The sequence below is a fragment of the Lynx canadensis genome, chromosome X, assembly GCF_007474595.2.
Source record: "Lynx canadensis isolate LIC74 chromosome X, mLynCan4.pri.v2, whole genome shotgun sequence".
Classification (NCBI taxonomy): domain Eukaryota; kingdom Metazoa; phylum Chordata; class Mammalia; order Carnivora; family Felidae; genus Lynx; species Lynx canadensis.
In genome coordinates, this window is record NC_044321.2 from 15,720,828 (window position 1) to 15,746,751 (window position 25,924).

Below are 25,924 nucleotides of genomic sequence, written 5' to 3' on the forward strand. Positions count from 1 at the left end.
TGAACAGCACTATCAACAAACTTGACCTAATTAGACAATTCTAAGATCACTCTACCCAACAACTGCAGAACAGAACTGGATTGATTTCCTGTTCCTGCCTCACCCTAACTCCTCCTGATCCTGAGCCCTTACCTTCTTCCTCTCCAGGCGCTCCTGCTCAATCTGCAGCATGATCTGTTCTCTTTCTAGACGCATCTGTTTAGCTGCCTCCTGGGCCTTTGCTTCTGCTGCTTCCTTCTGATAGAAATAGGTAAACCAAGGCATAAACTTTACTAAGCTGAGAAAACACTGTAGTGGGATTCCCTGGGATATGCATGTGTTCTTCTACCTTATCAGCTACCTCAAAGTAGATGTTGTTCCAATATTCAGTGTGGATTTACACAGCCTGCTCTATGATGTAGTAGACACGGCTGGGCCTCACTCATATACTCTGGGTTCACCATGCAAATTACCTGCAGACAGTTTCCATACTGCCTGCCAAGGTTTTTCTGTGTCTGAGGGTAGTCTCTGGCCATGTGCACATGGCTAGGTGTTTCAGAAAGTTAATTACCCAAGGAGTGACCTTCAACCATGAGAGATAGAAGTTGGCAGATAAACAATCCAGTTTCCTCACCCCTCAGAGAGACAATTCTAAGGCATATTCCACAGTCTCTGAGAGAGTCCCAAAGGCATTAGCTCCCAGTGGTCCACAGTAAGCCACTCATCAGTGCACTTATACTGGCTTTCCTCTCACTCTCCTACCAGCTTGCTGGGATCTTCTCCCAAATAAACTCCTGGCACCCAAATTCTCATCCCAGGATCTTCCTTCTGGGGAATGTGAACTGACATACAGCAAACATTACAAACTTCACTTTTATTGCCCAAAGTAACTCATATTTAATAATCGGCCCAGTTAGTTTAAGAGAAAACTTCAAGCAAACATTATGAATCATTCAAATTTAACTAATTTTACCTAATATTAACTAAAGCTCTTGAGGAGAGTCCATATGAAGACTTATACTATACCTGCTTTTCAATCATGGCTTTTTCTTGCTTTTCTTTTTCTTGTTTTTCCTTTTCTTGCTCTTCTTTTAACAACAGCTCCTCCTTGGCCTTCCTCTTAGCCTCCACTTCTGCCTTTCTTTTTTCTTCCTCTTCCTGCCGTTTCTTTTCCTCCTCCTGCTTACGGGCTTCCTCTTCTAGGCGAAGCCTTTCCTCCTCTGCCTTTCTTTTCAATTCCTCTCTCTCCAGCCTTTTGAGAACATAACTGTTGTTAGAAGATGATGACATGCTCAAAAGGCAAACTGCCAAAGAACTGTGTGCCAACAGGAGAGCATAACACATGGCACACAGACGTGTGAACTTGTATTAGCATCCACTCAAGAAATTGACTCATCCTTCCCGGAAAGCAACTTCAGTCTATACGTTATAAAAAAAATTAACCACGGTTGACTTTAAATTCTGTTACACAAAGAGTAATGATGTACTTATTTGAGAACACACCATAATGAAGACATAAATGCTCCCTAGTTAATCTACGAAAGAACACAGTCCCACCATTCTTAATGACAATTCTTTGAAAAACTAAGTGAAATAAATATTTAAACCTAATTGAAGCTGAAAAAAAACTAGAAATGTCTCAATGGCTACAACTGTGCCAGTTGGCAACTTAAAGAGCAGTGACTATGTGCTCAATAAGTTTACTTTGGGTCCTAACTGCTGTGTTAGTTCTGAAGCGGCAAGTAGAAGAAAGTATTCAACAGAACTCTTATATTTAATATAGAAATTCAAACATCTATTTCTCATTTGTATTACCAATATTTAAAAATCTTTTAGCTTTTATTCTTTGCTATATGAAAATTAAATGACATTTAGACATTTTTCATCCACAGACGAACAGTTGATGATATAATGCTAAAGAGCTCCAAGCAGTGAGAGAAAACCCTATGAAGTCTAAGCAGTTGTTTTTACATTTCTAACATTCTTCCTAGTCACAAGTGTGTCGCTTTCCTCATCTATGAAAAAATGTGAGTAATCATACTCATATTGCAGTGCGTTACTGAATGACAATGTGACATATGGGCAAGATCATGACTGTACCTGATTGTACCACTCACTGTGTGCCCCTTCCTTGGAAAGTCACTCAACATTTCTGATGCCCATTAAAAAAATAATAAAACAGGAATAGCTATACTACTGGGTCCATGACATCATTGTGAGAACTAAATGATATAATGGAAGGGAAGCACTTGGCACAATACCTGGCCCTAAGAAGATTCTCAAATGCACGCCCTTGTAAGCATATCTATAAATCTGTATGCTTTTCAGATATCACCTTTATACAAAAGCAGGGGTCACTAACTTACTGGGGTATTGTGACATTTTTATAAAAAGTCAGGACTTAAAAAGGATATCCTGCAGGAACTGTGGAGGCAATTAGCCTATATGTCACCAAAGAAATATTTACATTTTTTAACGTTTATTTATTTATTTATTTATTTATTTATTTATTTTCAACGTTTATTTATTTTTGGGACAGAGAGAGACAGAGCATGAACGGGGGAGGGGCAGAGAGAGAGGGAGACACAGAATCGGAAACAGGCTCCAGGCTCCGAGCCATCAGCCCAGAGCCTGACACGGGGCTCGAACTCACGGACCGCGAGATCGTGACCTGGCTGAAGTCGGACGCTTAACCGACTGCGCCACCCAGGCGCCCCAACGTTTATTTATTTTTGAGAGAGAGAGTGAGCATGAGTTGGGGAGGGGCAGAGAGAGGGAGACAGAGGATCCAAAGAAGGCTCTTCACTGTAAGCACAGAGTCTGATGTAGGGCTCAAACTCACAAACTGTGAGATCATGACCTGAGGTGAAATCAAGAGTCAGATGCTTAAATGACTGAGCCACCCAGGCGCCCCACCCCACCCCCGCCAAAGAAATATTTTAAAAGGTAAAGAGATACATAGAGACATTAGCCCAGGACTATAATAGTATGTAACATATTCTATATTTGCCAAGACTGTGATGCCTAAAAGCACTGCTGGAACAACGGAAATTATTAACAAATATTCTAGGGAACTCTGGACAAGAGCATTATGGGGCCTGATCAGAAAGAAACTCCAGTTCTTATATTCCTCAATGGAAGACTAAGTATGTCTAACACAAGATTATCAAAATGTCTAAATAACAAAGTTTATCCTAAGATTAAACAGGACACTATTTTAGTTCCTAACCCTCACCTGATGAGATGGTTTTAATTGTCCCCAAGGAACTAATACATAAAGGATACAGTGTTTATGAATTAATGCACAAGCTACTTCATCTTTAGCTTCAGGATCTGAAAAGCGTTCTGTTTCTTCTGTTTCACCATGAGGACTTCAGAGGTGCCCAATGCATACACAAACAGTAAGTAACACATCCCCTTGGGCTCCAAAGTCTCCATAATCTCTATCATTGTGCACAACACACATTCCTCCTCCCCACAGGCCCATTAGCTCTACCTTGTCCCTCCTGTTACAGACAGAATACCCCCATTAACCAAACTCTGCTTTCCCCAAAGTAGGTCAAAACTAGCTTCCCGCGTGAAACCGAGTCCCTCAATATCCTCTCCAAGGATGAGTATTCTTTATCTGCTTAAAAAAAGACAACATGGATTTGGTCATTTCTCCACAGTCATGCTGCTGCAGACTGCCCCACCCCCTTGCCCTTGCCATCATTACCAAGTTCCTTCTGGAGTTCACAACTCCAGAACTGCATGCAGTTCTGTCACCCCTCTGTTTTTATTCCTGTCACCTACTCCAAACCCATCCCCCTTCCTTGCCAGGGAGAAAGTACCAAAAACCTATGCATCATGGTCATCATTCAACATTTAGCAGATGCATCCTTTATCCCTGTCACTGGCCGCTGGTGAGGGTCTTGCACATCTCTGACACATGCTCAGCCTTGAACTACTTACTCAATCTGTGGGCAAGGATGGGGGTTTTGCTATTCTCTCCTGTGTGCTTAAAAGTTTTCATTAAAAAAACAAAAAACAAAAAACAGGCCTTCCTAAAGAAGGAAGAAAGAGCTCAGATACACAACCTAACCTTACGCCTTAAGGAGCTGGAAAAAGAACAGCAAATAAAACCCAAAACCAGCAGAAGACAGGAAATAATAAAGATTAGAGCAGAAATTAATGCTATCGAAACCAAAAGAAAAAAAAAACAACAGTAGAACAGATCAATGAAACCAGAAGCTGGTTCTTTGAAAGAATTAACAAAATTGATAAACCACTAGCCAGTTTGGTCAAGAAAAAAAAGGAAAGGACCCAAATAAGTAAAATCAAGAATGAAAGAGAAATCACAACCAACACAACAGAAATAAAAACAATAATAAGAGAATATTATGAGCAATTATATGCCAATAAAACGGGCAATCTGGAAGAAATGGACAAATTCCTAGAAGCATATACACTACCAAAACTAAAACAGGAAGAAATAGAAAATTTAAACAGACCCATAACCAGTAAGGAAATCAAATTAGTAATGAAAAATCTGCCAAAAACAAGAGTCCAGGACCAGAAGGCTTTCCAGGGGAATTCTACCAAACATTTAAGAGTTAACACCTATTCTCTTGAAGGTGTTCCAAAAAATAGAAATGGAAGGAAAACTTCCAAATTCTTTCTATGAAGTCAGCATTACCTTGATTCCAAAACCAGATAGAGACCACACTAAAAAAGAGAACTATAGACCAATTTCCCTGATGAACGTGGATGCAAAAATCCTCAACAAGATATTAGCCAACTGGATCCAACAATACATTAAAAAAATCATCCACCACGACCAAGTGGGATTTATACCTGGGATGCAGGGCGGGTTCAATATCCGCAAAACAATTAACGTGACTCATCACATCAGTAAAAGAAAGGACAAGAACCATATGATCCTCTCAATAGATGCAGAGAAAGCATTTGACAAAATACAGTATCCTTTCTTGATAAAAACCCTCAAGAAAGTAGGGATGGAAGGAGCATACCTCAAGATCATAAAAGCCATATATGTAACGACCCAACGCTAATATCATCTTCAATGGGGAAAAATTGAGAGCTTTCCCTCTAAGGTCAGGAACAAGACAGGGATGTCCACTCTCGCCACTGTTATTCAACATAGTATTGGAAGTCTTAGCCTCTGCAACCAGACAACACAAAGAAATAAAAGGCATCCAAATCGGCCAAGAGGAGGTCAAACTTTCACTCTTCACAGATGACATGATACTCTGTATGGAAAACATAAAAGATTCCACCAAAAAACTGCTAGAACTGATTCATGAATTCAGCAAAGTTGCAGGATATAAACTCAATGCACAGAAATCGGTTGCATTCCTATACACCAACAATGAAGTGACAGAAAGAGAAATCAAGGAATCGATCCCATTTACAGTTGCATCAAAACCCATAAAATACTTAAGAATAAATCTAACCAAAGAGGTGAAAAATCTATACACTGAAAACTATAGAAAGCTTATGAAAGAAACTGAAGAAGACACAAAGAAATGGAAAAAGATTCCATGCTCCTGGATAGGAAGAACAAATATTGTTAAAATGTCAATACTCCCCAAAGTAATCTACATATTCAGCGCAATCCCTATCAAAGTAACACCAGCATTCTTCACAGAGCTAGAACAAATAATCCTACAATTTGTATGGAACCAGAAAAGACCCCAAATAGCCAAAGCAATCTTGAAAAAGAAAACCAAAGCAGGAGGCATCACAATCCCAGACTTCAAGCTATACTAGAAAGCTGTAATCATCAAGACAGTATGGTATTGGCACAAGAACAGACACTCAGATCAATGGAACAGAATAGAGAACCCAGAAATGGACCCACAAACGTATGGGCAACTAATCTTTGACAAAGCAGGAAAGACTAGCCAATGGAATAAAGACAGTCTCTTCAGCAAGTGGTGCTGGGAAAACTGGACAGCGACATGCAGAAGAATGAACCTGGGCCACTTTCTTACACCATACACAAAAATAAACTCGAAATGGATGAAAGACCTCAATGTAAGACAGGAAGCCATCAAAATCCTCGAGGAGAAAGCAGGCAAAAACCTCTTTGATCTTGCCCGCAGCAATTTCTTACTCAACATGTCTCTGGAGGCAAGGGAAACAAAAGCAAAAATGAACTACTGGGACCTCATCAAAATAAAAAGCTTCTGCACAGCGAAGGAAACAATCAGCAAAACTAAAAGGCAACCGACAGAATGGGAGAAGATGTTTGCAAATGACATATCAGATAAAGGGTTAGTATCCAAAATCTACAAAGAACTTATCAAACTCAACACCCAAAAAACAAATAATCCAGTGAAGAAATGGGCAAAAGACTTGAATAGACACTTCTCCAAAGAAGATATCCAGACGGCCAACTGACACATGAAAAAATGCTCAACATTACTCATCATCAGGGAAATACAAATCAAAACCACAATGAGATACCACCTTACACCTGTCAGAATGGCTAACATGAACAACTCAGGCAACAACAGATGTTGGCGAGGATGCGGAGAAAGAGGATCTCTTTTGCACTGTTGGTGGGAATGCAAGCTGGTGCAGCCACTCGGGAAAACAGTGTGGAGGTTCCTCAAAAAACTAAAAATGGAAATACCCTATGACCCAGCAATGGCACTACTAGGCATTTATCCAAGGGATACAGGTGTGCTGTTTCGAAAGGACACATGCACCCCCATGTTTATAGCAGCACTATCCACAATAGCCTAAGTATGGAAAGAGCCCAAATGTCCATCGATGGATGAATGGATAAAGAAGATGTGGTATATATATACAACAGAGAATTACTCGGCAATCAAAAAGAAGGAAATCTTGCCATTTGCAACTACGTGGATGGAACTGAAAGGTATTATGCTAAGTGAAATTAGGCAGTCAGAGAAAGACAAAAATCATATGACTTCACTCATATGAGGATTTTAAGAGACAAAACAGATGAACATAAGGGAAGGGAAACAAAAATAATATAAAAACAGGGAGGGGGACAAAAGAGACTCATAAATATGGAGAACAAACTGAGGGTTGCTGGAGGGGTTGTGGGAGGGGGAAAGGGCTAAATGGGTAAGGGGCATTAATGAATCTACTCCTGAAATCATTGCTTCACTATAAACTAATTTGGATGTAAATTTTAAAAAATAAAAAATAAAGTTAAATTATAAAAAACAAAAGCAAAAAACTTCATCTTCCACATCTGAACTTCCCCTTCTTTGATCTGCCCTCAACCTGTCCTTCAGCACCTTCTCTCCTGACCTGCCCCGAGGAGTGCTGTGTGGTCACTTGCATCCGTTCCCTCTTCTCTCTCAGTGTCCCAGGCCTCTGACCTCCTTCTGAACATTGTGGGGCTGGCATGGAAGCCACTCTGCTGCCCAGTTCCAAGCCTGGGTGGCCTCCCTGACCACTTGCGCCCCTCCTGGACTGCCAGAATTCATGAGAGTAAGGCCCACACAAGGCTGACTGGTCAGCTGGTCCTGGCCTCAGCTGCCACTCCAACCTTTTACCCTCATTTCTCAGATCCTTGTGGAAACAGTCTGAACTTCTACCTTTTCTCAGTCTTCAACATCCTCTTTAGTTGATGGCATCACCAACCGCTTTCAGACAAGATTGGGGTCACCTGATCTGGGCTTCCTTATCTTCTCTTCTCTGTGGCACTACTGGTCAGAAAATTTCCCCTTTCTTCCTCTGCTTAGATGTGAAAGACTATAAATGCCACCACTTGTGCTATGAATCCCACGGCCTCCAGCCCCTGTGTTCCTCCCACTATCCCCCTCTCTTCCTTTCATCAGCTCACCCTTAAACATGTGCTTTTCCATGGCCGGCAAACACTCAGGTCTCAAGCATCCCAAACAACTCTCCTCCACCCCCCCACCTCCGCTCACAGCCTCCTAACATGCCACTGATGTTCAGAGCCTCTGCCCTCTCACCTCCAAGCTGGCTCATGTCTCCACCCTTCTCCATGGTTTCCCTCTAAAATCTCAGCTCGTCTTCTAACCTTGAGACCAACAGCCTTTCCTCAATCTTAGCATATTGTGCAGGTATAGACAGCATTAAATGTCCCTCCTGCAAGACCTTGCCACAGCCCTGCATGTGTGAGGCTGTGTCGCCCTAGCTCTCCCTTCCTGCCTCGACTGCTGCTGTATCCATCACCACTGTTCTCCAGTCCCAGGCTGTCTGGTACTTTCCTTTCTCGCTACCCACATGGTGCTATGCAAAGCTTCCTATCCTGGCAAGAGAGAGGAAAATCAGCTTGGGGTGAAGGGTATTGCTCTTATTTTTACCTACGCCCCAGGCATTGACTCCATTTCCCATCATGTGGATGTTTCATGGGCACTTTAAACTTGATTTATATAAAATCAAATGGATAGGGGTACCTGGGTGGCTAAGCTGGTTAAGCATCTGACTCTTGATTTCAGCTCAGGTCATGATCTCATGGTTTGTGAGATGGAACCTCAAGTCAGGCTCTGTGCTAACAGCATGGAGCCTGCTTGGGATTCTCTCTCTTCCTTGCTCTTGCGTGCATGGGCTCTCTCTCTCTCTCTCAAAATAAGTAAGTAAACAATAAAAAAAAAACCCAAATGGATAGTTGTTGTCCTCTAAAACCAATTCCTTCTGTCCTTCATTTATCTTTTATTGGGTGTACCATTCTCCTAAGTCCTTAGAATCAAACGCTAGCATTGACTTTGAATGAACCCGTTTCTGTTGATTTGTGCAAGTCTGCAGACTGTAGCTGGACCACCTGTCTTGAATTCACACTCACTTTTCCAGGTCCATCTTCAACATACTGCATTAGCCCTTGCCTTCTCTTAAGCCGTGCCTGCAATGGCTTCTTAGTTGGGCCTCTTTCTCCTTCTCTGCTTTTCTCATACATTTACTGAGTGGCAGTACCAGTGGTCCAAAGACTGTACCCCAGCCTTTTAAAGGTGCATACTAGGGGGAAGCATGCCTATGAACAGAGAAGGCTATGTTAGTCAGCTGAACGGCTGGGCTCAGGAAGGGTAAAGAGTAGGTGAGTTCAGTTCTCTCCCAGGTGCAGGCGAGAAAGGTTACAGAGAGGGAGCAAGGCTTGACCTAGGTCTGGAGAAAGGAAGATGTGTCTGGTGAGAAGAAGCAGGAGTCCACGTGGAGCAAAGGAAAAGCAGAGATGTAGAGGTGTGGCACCACATGATCGGGGCATGTCAGGGAGCTCTGCAGGCTGGTACCCAGGTTGCTGCAGGCAAAGGGACACGTGGTGGCAGGTCATGGCCATGAAGGGTGGGCACCATCCTCCTGATGGGTTTAGATGGCCTATGTGGGCAGGGAATTGCTGGTTTATTAAAGGATGGGAGCAGGACAATGACACTTATTTGAGAACAGTCACTGGGGACCCAGTGTAGAGAGTGGACAAACTCCTGCTCTGAGCAGAGAGGTCAGCTGGGATGCCACAGACAAAGTCCAGATGAGAAACAACAGGCGCCAGAGCTCAGAGGAGAGGAATGGCTGGAGGGAAAGGGAGAGGAGAGAAATGCCAAAGAGGCAGCCCAGAGAGACCTGACAAGTGACCTTCTGACAAGGTCAAAAAACCTGACATTTGAAAACGAGGAGGAAGGGGAGGAAGGAGTTGAGAGCTGGCGCTGAGACTTCTGATTTTGGTGCCTGGAGAAATGGGAGTACAGAGCTTATGAAAGGAAAAGGAAGTATGGGAAAAAACAATAACGTCTACTCTGCACACGTTAATGATGAATTTGAGATGCACATGGGACATACTCAAATGAAATCATAAGGCATTTGGGATGTTCTCTAGACCACTGCTATCCAAGAGAACTTTCTGTGATGAGGGAGATGTTCTAGAGATTTGTTATCCAATATGGTAGCTACTAGCCATGTAGCTATTGAGCACTTAAAATCTGGCTAGTACACCCGAAGAACTGAATTTTACTTCATTTTAGTGAATTTGCATCTTGGTAGCCACATGGGACTAGAGGCTATTGTAGCGGACAGTGCAGGCCTAGCAAGACACTGGGCCATAGGCACAGATTCAGAGGTCACCACTGTATATGTGTTAGAGCCTCCCTTGTACCAGGAAGTACTGAAGGTTTACAAAACAAGATGAAATTAGCTTCAGAAACAGATGGTAAATGAGGCAAAGGGAAAACGAGGGTAGAAGGGAGATGAGGACACAGTTGGTTTAGCACACCAGATGCTCAACATGAAACTGCTGTGTGAAATGTGAGCCGAGGAAAATAGCTGATCAAGAGGGAGGACCGTTGCTCAGGGAGGACTTGTCAGGTGAAGCTGGCCAAGGAGCGAGGGCTGGGAGCCCAGGCAACAAGTGAGGGGATAAGGGGCAGACAGAGGAGATGGAGAAGGAGAGGCCAAACAAGCAAGGGCAATCTTGACAAGGTCAAAGTCAACATAGAAATGGATTAGGAGTCTGGCAATTAGGAGGAATGGTGAGCATGAGGTCTGAACATGAGTTGGGGAAATACAGACGGGAAGTACAATCAGTTCTTTCAGGAGCTGGACTGTACAGGAAATGTGAGAGAGAGAGGATGATCGCTCGTAAGTAAAGAGCATCATCTTCCTAAGCATACAGCCACAAAAACGTTACTTCCTGCTCAGAACCTGCAATCACCAAGGCCTGTCATTTGAGGTCCTGAGATTCATCTTTACCTCCTGTGACCTCTCTTCACACATTTTATGGCCCACTCAAACCAGCCCAAAGACACCACTCAACAGAAAGATCTGTCACTGTTGACCAAAAGGCTGGAGGTGGGAAAATCATCAGAAGTACAGAATCTGAAGAAAAGACAAGTTAAGACCGAGCCCCCACCCTTAAAAAAAATCAGCAAACCTATATTTAAAGATCACAAAAGATTTGCCAAGGTCACTTAAGGATGAAGGCTATTCTATTATTTATCACTCTGAATTGAGTACCAGTCTTGAAGTGGTGCAGCATGGCTTGCTTCCTGTAAAGCTAATTCTCTAAATCACACTGGACTGTACTCTGTGATTATCCTGAAAGCTTCCTTATCAATTTAATGATAAAATCTACCTTGTCTTCCAACATGCATTTTTCTCTGAACACAAAGATCAGAAAACGCAGAACTGTCTGTACTCTGACCAAGTGCCCTGGTACTAACAATGCAGTGGTTCTCACACTTTGGTGAGCTACTGAAACAGGATGGGGCCTAGGACTGTGTGTTTTCATTGCCTTCCCTGTACAGTTTTGATACCCCCCCAAAATTTAGGAACCACTGCCATGATGTCTTCTGTCATACTCCAGGATTGGAGTCCCTGTACTTTGTTGCTTGTGGATAATGATGTCAGCTTCCACCCCATCTAGCGGCCTCTGCTCCAACCCTCCTCCTTCTCACCTGGGGATGCAAGTTAGGACAGTTTAAGGAAAAAAACATGATTTGGAAAGCAGAATCAAGATCTCTCCATCTGGAACCTTCTGTCTTGAAGGAGAACCTCATTTCATGAACTAAGTCCAAACTCCCTTGATAGTTCTATGAGGTCTGGCTGGTTCTAGAGTCCAAGAGGAGAATGGGAAGCCATTGGTAACATTTAGATCCGGGAGCTAGGCAGGAGTTTCCAGGTAGTCTTAAAAGAGCAAAGTTCCATCAATGTTAATTACATCTAGTAGAAGAAGCAGTCTCCTGAATACCTGCCACACAGACCTATTTTCTGTTAATCTTTTGTCAATACCCAAACTCTAGAAACAAAGGTAAGTTGCTCTTTCTATCACAGCCTTTTTTTTTATTTGAGAGAGAGGAAGAGAGCCTGAGAGAGTGTGTGTGCATGAGCAGGGGAGAGGGACAGAGGGAGAGGGAGAATCCCAAGCAGGCTCCATGCTCAGTGTTGACACAGGGCTCGAGCCCATGACTCTGGGATCACTGACCTGAGGTGAAATCAAGAGTCAGATGCTCAACCAACTGAGCCACCTAGGTGCTCTTCTACCCACAGCCTTTTACAGAAGATAGCAATGAAACTCTGAACAGCCCCATACCTGTCCTGTTCTTCCTTCTCCAGCCGTTCCTGCTCCTCCTGCTCTTTCTGTAGCCGGGCTTGTCGTCTCTTTTCAGCCAGGATCTTTGCAGCCTCTCCTGCATCAGTGGTGCCTGCCGTGGGCTTCCCTGAAGCTGCATCGGAGGAAAAGATCATGGGAAATGAAACAGTGATTGCACTCACATGAGTAAGCTGCCACTTGGAAACAAAAAATCCAACCCAATGGGTCATGGGAAATGCTGCCGGGACAAGCACAATCAGCCACTGACAAGTTGCAATGGGCCGGCTATGACCCTGAATGCATCTCCCAGTGGAGGGTAGTGGAAAGGTGAGGAGGAGAGACATGGTGGCTGGCACAACCCACAGGAGCCACCACAGCAGTGCCACTCTGGGTGAACTCACTGCATCTAGCACAGAAGCTTGAAGGACTGAAGGAAGACTTTCTCTGTGGGAAGTGCAGATGCTAGCTGGATGCAGCTCAACACCCCCATGAGCTTCCAAAGCCATGACCAGTGTCAGTCCCTCCTCCAGGGGACCCATAGGAGACCGAGGGGAAGGACTCAAGGGCAATGTGCAAGTCTGAGGAAAGAGCATGAGGTCATGAAGTTGTCCCAAGGAAACATCTCCTTCCCTCCCTCCTTCTCTCAAACATGAGACTCCCATGTGGATCCGGGCAGAGAGAGAACTAGCTTGGAAAAGCCAAGCTGCGGGCAGCATCAACAAGAAGGACCTACCTCCACTGCCCTCGGTCTTCCCTCCTGTGGCCAAATGCTTCTCCGTGACATGCTTGTCCACCACGTGCTTCTCTGGGGCTTCCTCCCCATGCAGGCCAGCTGCCTGCTGGGCCAGGGCACCCTCCCTTTCTTTATTGCTCTTCTCTTTCTCTGCTTTCCTCTTGGGTGTTTCCTGGCTGGGAAAGGTGGGAGAGCGGTACTTCACAGGAGACCCTGGGTATGGTGGCTTCACATTCTTTGGAGACTGTGGATATGCTTTTGAAGTTGTCCTGGAAAACCAAAAACATGCCCAGACGATGACTACTGGGCCTGACCAGAGAACCCTCCCTCTGTTCATAAGATACTTGGTTCCAAAAAGCTGAACAATTTCATCCTTCAAGAAGAACAAATGGAAGGCTTAGCACACACTCAAAAGTCCTCAAAGTACCAACACACTGTAACAGGAACATATGGAATCTACAAGGTATCCCTGGTGGAAGGGACACGATTTTAGGAAGCCCAGCTGGTAATGCCATGTCGTGACCTCATTTAAGTCTGACTGACAATGTAAGGATAAAATGTGAGGCATTGTCATACCACTTTTCAGTTGAATACTAGGGTTGGATCTGGCTTCAGCATATGGCAATGGATGAGCTGGCTCTTTTTTTTTTAATTGTGGCAAAAAACATGTAACAAAATTTACCATCTTAGCCATTTTTAAGTGTACAGCTCAGTGTCATTAAATACACTCACAAAGTGATACAACTATCACCACCAGCCATCCCCAAAACCACATACCCATTAAACACTAACTCCCTATGCCTGCGTCCCTCAGCCTCTAGTAACCACCCTTCTGTTTTCTGTCCATAGGAATCTTACTATTCCAGATACATCACAGAAGTGGGATCATATAGTATATGTATCCTTTTGTGTTTGGCTTATTTCACTCAACATAATGTCTTCAAAGTCCCCAGGTTCTTTTTATAAAAAAAATTCACCCATCGCTTCTCAGCCTTTTGGCTAAGATCAAGTGTATAAAAAAAAATTCACCTTTAATGAAATATGATTGATAACCAGTTCCTTTTTAAATGCTGAGGAACAAACTCAGACAAAAGGTGGGGAGAGGAGGTGTCTTTCTTTTGAGGTTATCAAGGTTTAAAAGAATCTCTCCTGTTATTGGAAAGATGTGAAAGCTGAGGACAAGCCTATTGTCACTCAGGGAAATAACACTTTGTTAAAATGCAGGAGCCTATGGGGGAGACTGGGTGGCTCAGTCGGTTAAGTGTCCGACTTCAGCTCAGGTCATGATCTCGTGGTTCATGAGTACAAGCCCTGCACTGGGCTCTGTGCTCACAGCTCGGACCCTGGAGCCTGCTTCAGATTCTGTGTCTCCCTCTCTCTCTGCCCCTCCCCTCCTCTTGCTTTGGTCTCTCTCTCTCTCAAAAATAAATAAACATTAAAAAAACATTTTAAAAAATGCAGGAGCCTATCTTATGTCTGTTGAAGGAGCTTCAGAAGCTGGGTTTACTCAGATGTTTGCTCAAGGAGGTAGCATTTGCAGAGTTCCTTTATGAAGAACATACAGTAATCTGTATATAAATTATAAATTGTCATTCTTGATCCTGTAGCAGATTGAACCATATGAAACTGCCAATATTCAAGTGTTTTTGATCTATGAAAACAGCAAGAAAAACAGCCATTCAACATAATATTAAAGGCCCATTTATTACCACAGGCTTAAAGAGTTATCTGATCAGATCCTGGTGGTAAGGGAAAACTATGATTAAATCAACACTGTACTTGGCCTTCAGCTGAAAAATCCTCAAGTGGTATGCGGATTAGGTAAGATACAGGCCAGTTTTCCAATGACGCTCTCATGCTAAAATGCCAACTCTGAGTGCCCAGGAAAACATCTTCTCTTAGTAAAAGCCAGACTGAAGGCCACACAATATTGTGATCACCTGACCTGATTAATACAACTTGAACCTGATTTGAAATTTTTTAAAATTTAAATTCAAGTTAGTTAACATACAGTGTAGTATTGGTTTCAGGAGTAGAACCCAGTGATTCATCACTTACATATTATACCCAGTGCTCATTCCAACAAGTGCCCTCCTTAATGCCCATCACCCATTTTACTAAAAAAATAAAAATAAAAATAAAAATGTCAGGGTCATGGAGAAGAAAGGCTGAAGAGCTGTTCAAAGTTAAAGGAGACTAAGGAGACAAAACAACTAAATGCAGTGTGGGAGCCAGTGTTGGATCCCGGACTGGGGAAAAAGTGTTATAAGCGATCTCGCTGGGACAACTAGCAAAAGTTGCATATAGACTGTAAATTAAGTAACAATAACATGTCAAAATTAAATTTTCTGATTTTTATAATTGTACTGTGGTTACACAAAAGAACCTCTTCATTCCTGGGGGTAAAGGGTCATGATGTCTTCAACTTACTCTCAAATGTTCTGGGGGAAAAAAATCAGTGTGTGTGTGTCTATAGAGAGTGAACGTGAGTGAGTTGGGGGATGGGAATGATAAAGCAAATATGGCTAAACATTAATAGGATGAAAGGCATACAGGAATTCTCTGTTCTAGTCTTGCAATTCTTCTGTAGGGCTGAGAGGATTTAAAAATAAAAAGGTGGGGCACCTGGGTGGCTCAGTCAGTTGAGCATCTGACTCTTGGTTTGGGTTCAGGTCATGATTTTACAGTTCATAAGTTTTGAGCCCTGCACCGGGCTCTGCACTGGCAGCACAGAGCCTGATTGGGATTCCCTCTCCCTCATTCTCTGCCCTTCTCCTGGTCTCTCTCTCTCAAAATAAAAAAAAAAAAAAAAACAACACTTTTTAAATAAAAAATAAATAAGCTTTTAAAAACTGATCTAAACTCAAATTATCCTCTAGTAAAACTGAAAAAGTACAGGATTATAGACTGGATAAATGTATAAGTATGGCTATGAGGAAGGAGCATAAGTTAACATTTGTGATTATCCTTTTCAAGAAAATTTGCCGATAAGAATGTAAAAACTTATTTGAGAACAATGGTGGTGGCAAAAACAACTGGTAAACTGTCAAGGCAGGAGCCCCGATCCACAGTAGACACTCATCTGTAGGCAGGAGTAACCACGCCATATATGCAGATGTATACAATGATGCCCAGTAATGACTGATTAAACATCTTCAACCATTGAAGGAATAGGCTGGCTCCAGGAATCTTCCATGAGCCCATGATTCTGAGTGGGAGGTACTTATTTGGGGCCATGCTGACAATCTGGTCTTAATTTTTCACTCATGTGGACACACAAAATCTACTTTGTTTCTCAAAATCCGTGATAAAGTCAAGTTAACCTAGGTTCCTGATACAAAATTGATCTCAGGCATGAGATCTCAAAGTGATTATCTTTGGCAGACTGTATTTTCTCGAGACGGTCACAAAAATCTCTCTCCCGACTCAACATGATCTTTGGAGTTTCTTCCCCCATCCCACTGATTCTAGGTTGGCCTGACTGCTGTGACCAATAAAACAGAGCAGAGAAGGAATGCTGTGCCAATTCAGGGCCCAGTACTTAAATGGCCTGACAGCTTTCACTTCCTGTCCTTGGGAGACACTCACTCTTGGGAACACTCCCTCCCTCTTGGAACTCAACTGCATGCTGTGAGATGCCTAAGTCATACGGAGAGGCTATGTGCAGGCACTCTTTTCTGGTTGTCAGCCCCCACTGAGCTCCAGCCAATAGCTAGCATCAACTGCCAGTCAGGTGAATGGGCTATCTCAGACCTCCAGCTCAGTCAAGCCCTAGGTAACTGCAGCCCCAGGTGACAATGAATCTATGATGGAAGACCACAGGTGAAAACCACCAGGTGAACCCAAGCCAACCTACAGAAAAAACACACAAAAGACCCCAAGAGAGACCCTCTGGTAAGCCAAAGTCACAGAGCTATGAGAATTAATAACAAATGGTTGTTTTATGCTACTAAATTTGGGGGGTTGGGTTGCTACATCAGCAATAGATAACTGAAACATTCCCCAGTGTAATGACCAAGGTGACTCAGAACATATTTCTAACAACCTGAAACCATTAGAGAACATTTCACACTGAAGAATTTGTGAGTACAGGCGGTGCCAACACTCAGAGGCAGGGACGGGCTGGGTGAACGCACTTGGCCACACTTGATTTCCTCTCTCTAGGTTACAAGAAGGAAGCTATGCTCCATCCACATCTTTGAGAGTGTTGCTGAAGCTAGTTTTCTAAAACCCATACAAGTACCCAACAATGCAAACAATGGAAATAAACTTGAGCGCTTAAAAGAGCAATGCCATTAATATGCACAGCCATGGAACAGTGGCTTAATTTATCTAAGATCCTGGAGTAGAACAATGTCCTGTCAGAGGCATTTATCACATGACCTGTCTGAGTTTCTGGTTGGGGGTTCAAAGGAACTAACTAAACCACCATTCAAAGCCACATTCCTTCCAGTATTCTTTAAAGATCACACACACTTGGTCTGCACAGAGAGAAGGAAGGTTGAAAATGCCACTCTGACTGGAATTTATTTTGTGTGTGACATCATTTTAAGAATCAAGCATTCTTTTCCAATATCGAGCGTACAAAAAATATTTATAAAATCTGAAGGTATGAAGAATGAGATAACAAATACCCATACACCTAACAACTAGTTCCAAAGAAAGACACTATAAATATGCTAGAATTTCCCGTGTGCCCTTTCTTGACCTCCTCCCTCACACCCCACTCAGAGGCCATCATTACTTTGCATTTTATATCTGCCATTTTCTTTTTCTAAAAATCATTTTAGCACATTTATATTCATGAAAACAAGCTGGCTAGTTTTGCACATGTGGGACCTCAATATAAATGTCATACTGCTGACATTCTTCTACAATTCCTTTTGCTGCTCAACACTATGTTCCTGAGATCTATCCATTGGTTGTGGGCAACTAGGATCCATTCTTTTCCACTGTTGTGGAGTCTGGCTGGATTTTCAAGAACTTATTTACAGTCTACCTGACTTCCCACATTTCTCAGACCTAGTCCATACCCAGTGTGGTTCAGCCATTAATTTTCACCTGGGGAGAAATTATCTCTTTGAGTGTCTTAAAAACCAAGAAATTTTTGCTTCTCCTTAGACCTCTCAACTTGGTAATTCTGATTTAGAGGTACTGGAGCAAACTCCTGTCCCCAGGGAACTTCCTTTTTTTTTTAAATTAACTTGTTTTATTTCTTATTTTTTTAAATTGACATCCAAGTTAGTTAGCATATAGTGCAACAATGATTTCAGGAGTAGATTCCTTAGTGCCCCTTACCCATTTATCCCATTCCCCCTCCCATAACCCCTCTAGCAACCCTCAGTTTGCTATGGAGACATATTTATGAGTCTCTTCTGTTGTGTCCCCCTCCCTGTTTTTATATTATTTTTGTTTCCCTTCCCTTATGTTCATCTGTTTTGTCTCTTAAAGTCTCATATGAGTGAAGTCATATGATTTTTGTCTTTCTCTAATTTCACTTAGCATAATATCCTCCAGTTCCATCCACATAGTTGCAAATGGCAAGATTTCATTCTTTTTGATTGCTGAGAAATACTCCATTATATATATATATATATATATATATATATATATATATATATATATGTATGTATATACCACATCTTCTTTATCCATTCATCCATCGATGGACATTTAGGCTTTTTCTATAATTTGGCTATTGTTGAAAGTGCTGCGATAAACATTGTGGTGCATGTGCCCCTTTAAGACAGCATTCCTGTATCCCTTGGATAAATACCTAGTAGTGCAATTGCTGGGTCGTAGGGTAGTTCTTTTTTTAGTTTTTTGAGGAACCTCCATACTGTTTTCCGGAGTGGCTGCACCAGCTTGCATTCCCACCCCAGGGAACTTCTTAAGGAGCTAATGATTCAGGTAGTTTTGACAGTACACAAGAAGTCCAGCTGTGTTAGAGTTTACTATTTTTCCTGCTTGCACTAGAGATGACATGTACAGGGCTCTGGAAAACAAGGTCATTCTATTACTTCTTCTTTGCTGAAGCAGCAGGAATATGCTGCAGTACAGTGTAGGAGCAGGTATCCCTCATCCTTTAAAAATTCCCCAGATGAAATACATAGCCCAGAGAGGAGAACGTTTAAGGGAATGATCAGTGAGAGAAAAAAACTCATGGTTGGCTCAGAAGAAAAGGGGAGGCAAAGGGCCTGAGTCCTTGGGCAAGAACAGTCCTAGCAACACCCATACCCACCAGCCAATCTGCTCTCACCCTCCAGACTCTAGTGCCCTTCTAGCTTCCATCGCACGGACACATCCTGAGCACCTACACTGCAACAATAAATCCCATTGGGCCTCACCCTCGTGGCAGTCTAGCAGGAGATGATACAGTGCAAGAAGGCCTGCTCCCTTACTTCATGCAGGGCTCTGTTCAAATGTCACCTTCTCAGAGAAGTCTTCCCTGACCACCATATCCAGCCAGCTACTACTCCCCTCTACCACTCTATCATCTGACCTGGTTTTATTTTTCTTCGTGGAACTTCTCACCACCTGATGTATTTGCCTTTCACTGTTAGGTAAGCTTCACAAGGGCTGAGAACACTGGACAGAGAGGACACACTCTGTAGGCATATGATGAAGGAAGGAAGGAATAATAGGGGTATGTACATGAGGCTCTGTGAGCATGGAGAAAGGGGTAAATTCAGCTTTGGCTGGTTCTGGAAAGGATGACAGCCGAGCTGAGTTCTGAGGGATGAGCAGTTTAAGTTGGACAAGTCTCTCTCCGGACTAGGCCTGCAAGTGTCCTCACCTGCATCCCCAACTCTCCCCCACCTCACTTGCAGCCTATTATAGTGGAGACTTTTCTCACTTATTTGGAGGTTCTCCAAAACATACGGCATGGGGACTTGCATTCATTCATTCCACAAATATTTATAAAGCACCGACTAGGTACCCATTGCTGTTCTACACAGAGGGGAAGTTTTTTTAACATTTCTTTAAATGGAACTGCATTAAAAAGAAGTCTGGGATTTTAAGTCTCTTTGGTCAAAGTGAGCTTTTCATAAAATTCAGATGATATGTCCTTTAAAATATAAAATAGTTCCATACACACACACACACACACACACATATATATAACAGAATACTATTCAGCCATTAAAAAAATGGAATCTTTCCACTTGCAACAACATGGATAGACCTTGAGGTTATTATGCTAAGTGAAATAAATCAGACAAAGACAAACACTGTACTATCTCACTTGCATGTGGAATCTAAAAAATAACCAAACCAAACAAAACCAAGCTCACAGATCCAGAAAACAGACTGGTGGTTGCCAGAGGGGAGAGGAGGGTGGGGGAGTGGATGAAATGGGTGAAGGGGGTCAAAAGGCACTAACTACCAGTTATAAAATCACTAAGCCATGGGAACGCAATGTACAGGAGGGTGACTACAGTTAATACTGTATATTCAAATAGTGCATATTTGAGAGTTGCTAAGAGAATAAATCTTAAAAGCCCTCGCAAAAAAAAAGAAAAAACATTTATATCTATGTATGGTGATGGATGATAACTAGACTTATGGTCATCACTTCATAATGTATACATGTATCAAATCATTATTTCGTCCACCTGAAACAAATATAACGTTATCTATCAATTATATCTCAATTAAAAAATATAAAATAGTTCCTGAAACACACAATCAAGATTTTCAACATCAAAGAGAGCACAGAGCCCACTGGTAACTTGCTTCCAAAAACTGAATTCTCATCTCTACAGAGGGCAACAATCCCCTTAGTTTACTTTAGTGAAATTTACAATGATGATGATGATGAAACTTGCCAGCTACTCTCCACGCAGGGACCATGATTCAATATCCAGGAAAGACAGGGGTGTAATCTGGAAAACCCCCATATGAACAGACTTTTCTCTCTGTTAATGTCCCACACTAACACCAGAGTAGTGACATGTGAATGGGGTTTGCAAGAGAGTAACATCACAACCAAAAACAGGCAATATGAGCACAGAAAGAATGCAATGGACTTAAAACAAAACAAAAACTTGATACTATTAACTCAGCAATACCTTATGTAAGGATTTTAATTATAGAAGAAAGATATATCAATAACAGTCTATAAAAACCATAGTGTTCTCTGAACAAAATAATAATAATAGAGAAAAAGTCTCTGTTAGAAAGCAACAAATTAGAAATATGAACTGATGTCACTCTGAAATATTTTAAACAAATTCCCATTCATTAAATTTGTTTTATCCTATGTTCTTTGAAAAAAATTGATGTACTAAACAAGTGTCACATGATTTTCTCTATATAAAGAGTTTCCCATTTTCCCAAATTAAAATTAAAATCATAGTTCTCTTTCTTTCTCTCTCAATAAGGACAACTGAAGATGTTTCCATTCTACTGGACTGAGTTATTTCCTGAGTCATTCTTGTTGGTTACTGTAAGAAAAGTATTTTAATGACTTAAGAGTGGTTACAGTGTGAATTTGTTTTTCAGTTACACAGTTGCATTGGTGAGTTCATCTAATTCTTAACAAAAAAAATACATAATGGCTTCATTTAAAAAAAAAAAAACAACAAACAACATACTGCTGATGGTGGCTGACAAGTTATTATTGCCTCTCTGTTGAAGACACAGATGAGGGAAGGAGAGAGTGAGTGCACAAACACATGAAGTTGAGCACCCAAGCACAATGTAATCACTCTAGATGCAGGTGTAAGAGAGTGTCAGAAAAGCAGAATGGAACTGATGGACCAAAGGAGAAAATTCTGAATGATTCATCTCAGTAAATCAGAATCTCATACTTAGCAGGCAACAAGCCCCTGAAGAGCCCATCACTTATCCCAAAGATACACAGACAGTAAATGATATAACTCAAGGTCCAGCATTCCTCCTGCTTGCCTCTTGGACTGGCCACGACTCACGTGGCAGCAGGAAGCATATGCTGCACCGTACTGCCTTAATGGTCTGACTGTGGCAAAGCAGAAAGATGCTTACTTGGATGTCACTGGAGAGGATGACCGCTTAGAAATGCTTCCTGGAAACTCACATCTTCTCAGAGGAGACCCGAGGCCCATGCTGGGAACGGAAGCTGTTGTTCGAGGGCCTCTCTTCATCTTCTCTGTCTGAAGGGCACATAGAATAGGTCAGCCATGGCCCATAACTGGCAATACTTCTACAATTTCTATAAACACCTCAGATAAAAGTGATACATAGCTTTCTTTCAGAAAGATCTACATGAAGCTACAGTGCTTCCCACAATGGGCATATCTGCAGGGAAGCACCATGAGATCATCATAGTGAGGTCATCCAATAAAAAAAAAAAAAAAAAACACTTCTGCCCCAAAATGCAAAGACTTTCTATTCTTTGTTCTCTTGCAAAAAGCTGACAACATAACCATGCGATGATTCTGGACATATAGAAACTGGATTACTCGGGGAGGCTGCATGGCTCAGTCAGCTAAGCATCCGAGTCTTCAGCTTGGCTCAGGTCATGATCTCACAGTTCGTGGGATAGAGCCCTAAGTCAGGCTCTGCACTGACAGCTTAAGATTCTCTTTCCCTCTCTCTCTGCCCCTCCCCCACCTCAAAATAAAGAAATAAACCAAAAAAAAAAAAAAAGAAAGAAACTCGATCACTCATCATCAGGAAAATGCAAATCAAAACCGTCATGAGCTATCACCTCATACCCATCAGAATGGCTAAAATCAAAAACAAAAGAAACAACAGGTGTTCACAAGGATGTGGAGAGAAAGGAATCCTCATGTGCTGTCGGCAGGAATACAAACTGGTGCAGCCACTATGGAAAACAGTATGGAGGTTCCTCAAAAAATCAAAAATCCAGTAATTCCTCTAATGAGTATTTACCTAAAGAATACGAAAACACTAACTCAAAAAATATATATATGTACCAGGGGTGCCTGGGTGGCTCAGTCATTTAAGTGTCCAACTTTGGCTCAGGTCATATCTTGCAGTTCGTGAGCTTGAGCCCTACGATGGGGTCTGTGCTGTCAGTGCAGAGCCTGCTTGAGATTCTCTTTCTCTCTTTCTCCTGCTCTCTCTCTCTCTCTCTGTCACTCTCTCTCTCTCTCGCTCTCCCTCCCTGCCCTTCCCCCGCTCGCAAACACTCATCCTGTCTCAAAATAAATAAACTTAAAAAAAAAGATATATGCATCCCAGGTTTATTGCAGTTTTACAACAGCCAAATTATAGAAGCAGCCCAAATGCCCACAGATAGATGAATGGAGTATGTGGCATAAATGTCCAAAAAAAAAAAAAAAAGAATATGTGGCATATATATATATATATATAATGGAGTATTAGCCATAAAAGAGAATGAAATCTTGCCATATGCAACAACATGGACCGATCTAGAGGGTATTTTGCTAAGTGAAATAAGTCAGTCAGAGAAAGACAAATACTCATACGTGGAATTTAAGAAAGAAAACAAATGAAGAAAGAAAAAAAGAGATAAACCAAAAAACAGACTCTCAAATACAGAGAACAAACTAGTGGTTGCTGGAGAGGGGAGGAGATAGGCCAAAGAGGTGAAGGGGAGTAAGTGTATACTTACTGTGATGAGCACTGAGTAAGGTAGAGAACTGTAGAGTCATTATATTACACACATTAAACTAATATAACACTATATGTCTGGACTGGAATTTAAAACATTTTTAAAAGAAAAAAACTGGGAAGAGTACAAAAATATATAATCACTCAAAAAAACTACAGGTGGAAATAAATGTGGTTTTTAACACCCAGGACAGTGAGCTGTGGACTCTTAACAGTGTACCTGGTGACTGCAACCCCACAGACTTGTCCCTCTATGTCTTCTCCATGGTCTCTGGTCAGCAAGAGGCAGTAGGCACGGCCTCCGTGCCTGGCATGTAGCGGGGGCTCCACAAGGGTGGTTCCCTTCTCTCCCCATTGCACTTCTCCACAACAAATCCTCATTTGGCCCTCCTGCTCCCACACACGTTAACCCCCTTCCACAGTAATTGACTTTTTAGTAAAACCCAAGGGTCTAACACACTTACTTCTCATGTAAGAACCTCAGGGTCACAGTGGATTTTACAAATACAAATGGTGGGGCGCCGGGGTGGCTCATTTGGTTGAGCATCCAACTCTTGATGTCGGCTCAGGTCAGGAGCTCACAGTTGCTGAGAATGAGCCCCACATTGAGCTCAGCTTGGAGAGCGGAGCCTGCTTGGGATTCTCTCTCTCACCCTTTCTCTCTGTCTGTCCCCCACTCATTATCTCTTTCTCTCTCAAAATAAATAATCTTTAAAAAATCTTAAAAATACATGTATTATAAAAAATGCCCAATAGTACAGTAATGTGGCATTTTTAAGACAAGTCCACGTGTCGTTTGATGCTCCTTGAGTGAGTGTGGGTTGGTCTCAGCGACCTGTTTTTAATGAACAGCATATGGCAAAACAATGGTATGTAACAGGTGAGATTAGTGCATAAAAGGTGTACAGCTTTTCCCTTGTGCGTGCACACACACACACACACACACAGCATGCGCTCGGTCTCTGTCTCTGTCTCTCTGTCTCAGATTTCCTGCTCTAGAGGAAGGCAGCTGCCATGTCATTTGGACACTCAAGCAGCTCTATGAAGAGGTACACACAATAGGGAACTGAAACCAGCAGCCATGTGAATGAGCCATTCTGTAAGAGCCCCAGCCAAGCTTTCAGATGACTACAGGTCTGGCCATCATCCTGACCAAACCCTCATGAGAGACCCTGAACCAGAATTACCCAGCTAAGCCATCCTCAATTTTTGACCCAAAGAACCAGTGCAGTAATAAACATTTGTTTTAAGCAGCTAAGATTTGGGGTGATTTGTTATGCACAACTGATAACTAAAAAAAGTAGTATGGTATGTATAATTTCTAAATAAATATACATAATTGGGAGTACCTGTTCAACATTTGTTTTACTGATGGTATCAGTATTATGTCAAAAATGTTTGAAGGCCACTGTTATGGATTGAAGGCTGACCTAGAACCTTAGTTCTAGTTGCCCGCAGAGGCAAGACTGGCCCAGAATCAGACATTATTAAAAGCAGAGAGAGGACACTCAGAGCATTCTTTTTGACTCCTGTCCTCCGGAGGGCAGGCTATAATAAGGACAAGGTCTTTAGGAAGTTGTTCCAAGGCACTAAGATTTAGGAAGATGCAAAAAGTTAAATGGTTTTCCAAGGATGGATGAAATTTTAAACCAAATTCACCACTTGAGCAGTCTCTGGAGATTGATGGAAACAGAGACCCCAGGTTAAGCACAGGGAATAATCACACTGTTAGATAAACCAGTCCTGAGGTGAGTGAGTGGGTTTCAACCTACCGGAGAGGCCTCCGCTCCTGCAGGGGCTCCTTTCCCAGAATCTCCTGTGCCAGATGTAGATGTAGTCTTCTTCCTCTCAGCACTCCGAGTGGGAGAAGACTTGTAAGAAGATTTAAGAGGGCCAGCAGGAGCTACACGAGGATAGGCATGGGATACTAGAGAGTTAAAATATCACAAAGAGACAGGGAGCACAGATGGAAAAAGTAGGGGGAGCAGGAATTGGGAAGAACACATTTCTGTTAAAATGTGACATGGGCAATGCACATTCTCCAAATATCACCAAACTTTTTCTAGTATATATGCAGAATAGACGCTATCTTGAAAGACTCCCATACTCAATGCTCAAGAGCCCAGTTAATTTCATGAGTTCAAAGTCTGGGCTTTGGAACCAGACAGAACTAGCATTGTCACCAAACAGCTAGATCACTTTGGGCAGATTACTTAACCTCTCTAAACATCAATTTCCTTGTGCAGCTCAAGAGTTAACACAGCAGGCCTGACTACTGTCTTTGGAGAGGCCTACTTACAAGATTGGCCCCTGATCAACACCTGGGAACTTAGATTTCAGAAGGGCTCTTACCCTCTAACTGACCAGTAGCTCACTGTGCCTCTGCTATTTGTATAAACAACATGACTTATTGTGGAATTCGGGTATATAATTGACAGAGGGTGCCTATGTGACCAGCCCTCAAAGAAAACCCTGGGCACCGAGTCTCTAACGAGCTTTCCTGGTCGGCAACATTTCACATGTGTTATCACAGCTCGTCGCTGGGGGAATTAAGCACGTCCCGTGTGACTCCACTGGGAGAGGACTCTTGGAAACTTGCACCTGGTGTC

General features: G+C 42.3%; 1 protein-coding gene across 1 annotated transcript in view; it reads right to left on the minus strand.

Moving 5' to 3' along the window:
* Positions 1–25,924, minus strand: part of MAP7D2 (MAP7 domain containing 2) — a 106,974-nt gene that overhangs the window by 9,350 nt on the left and 71,700 nt on the right. Inside the window, exons 8-13 of the mRNA XM_030305927.1 lie at positions 25,088–25,242; positions 21,741–21,868; positions 12,735–13,003; positions 12,002–12,134; positions 1,006–1,231; positions 133–237 (exon numbers count right to left, since the gene is read on the minus strand). Of these exons, the coding sequence (XP_030161787.1) occupies positions 133–237; positions 1,006–1,231; positions 12,002–12,134; positions 12,735–13,003; positions 21,741–21,868; positions 25,088–25,242 (1,016 nt within the window). The remainder of the gene's footprint in view (positions 1–132; positions 238–1,005; positions 1,232–12,001; positions 12,135–12,734; positions 13,004–21,740; positions 21,869–25,087; positions 25,243–25,924) is intronic.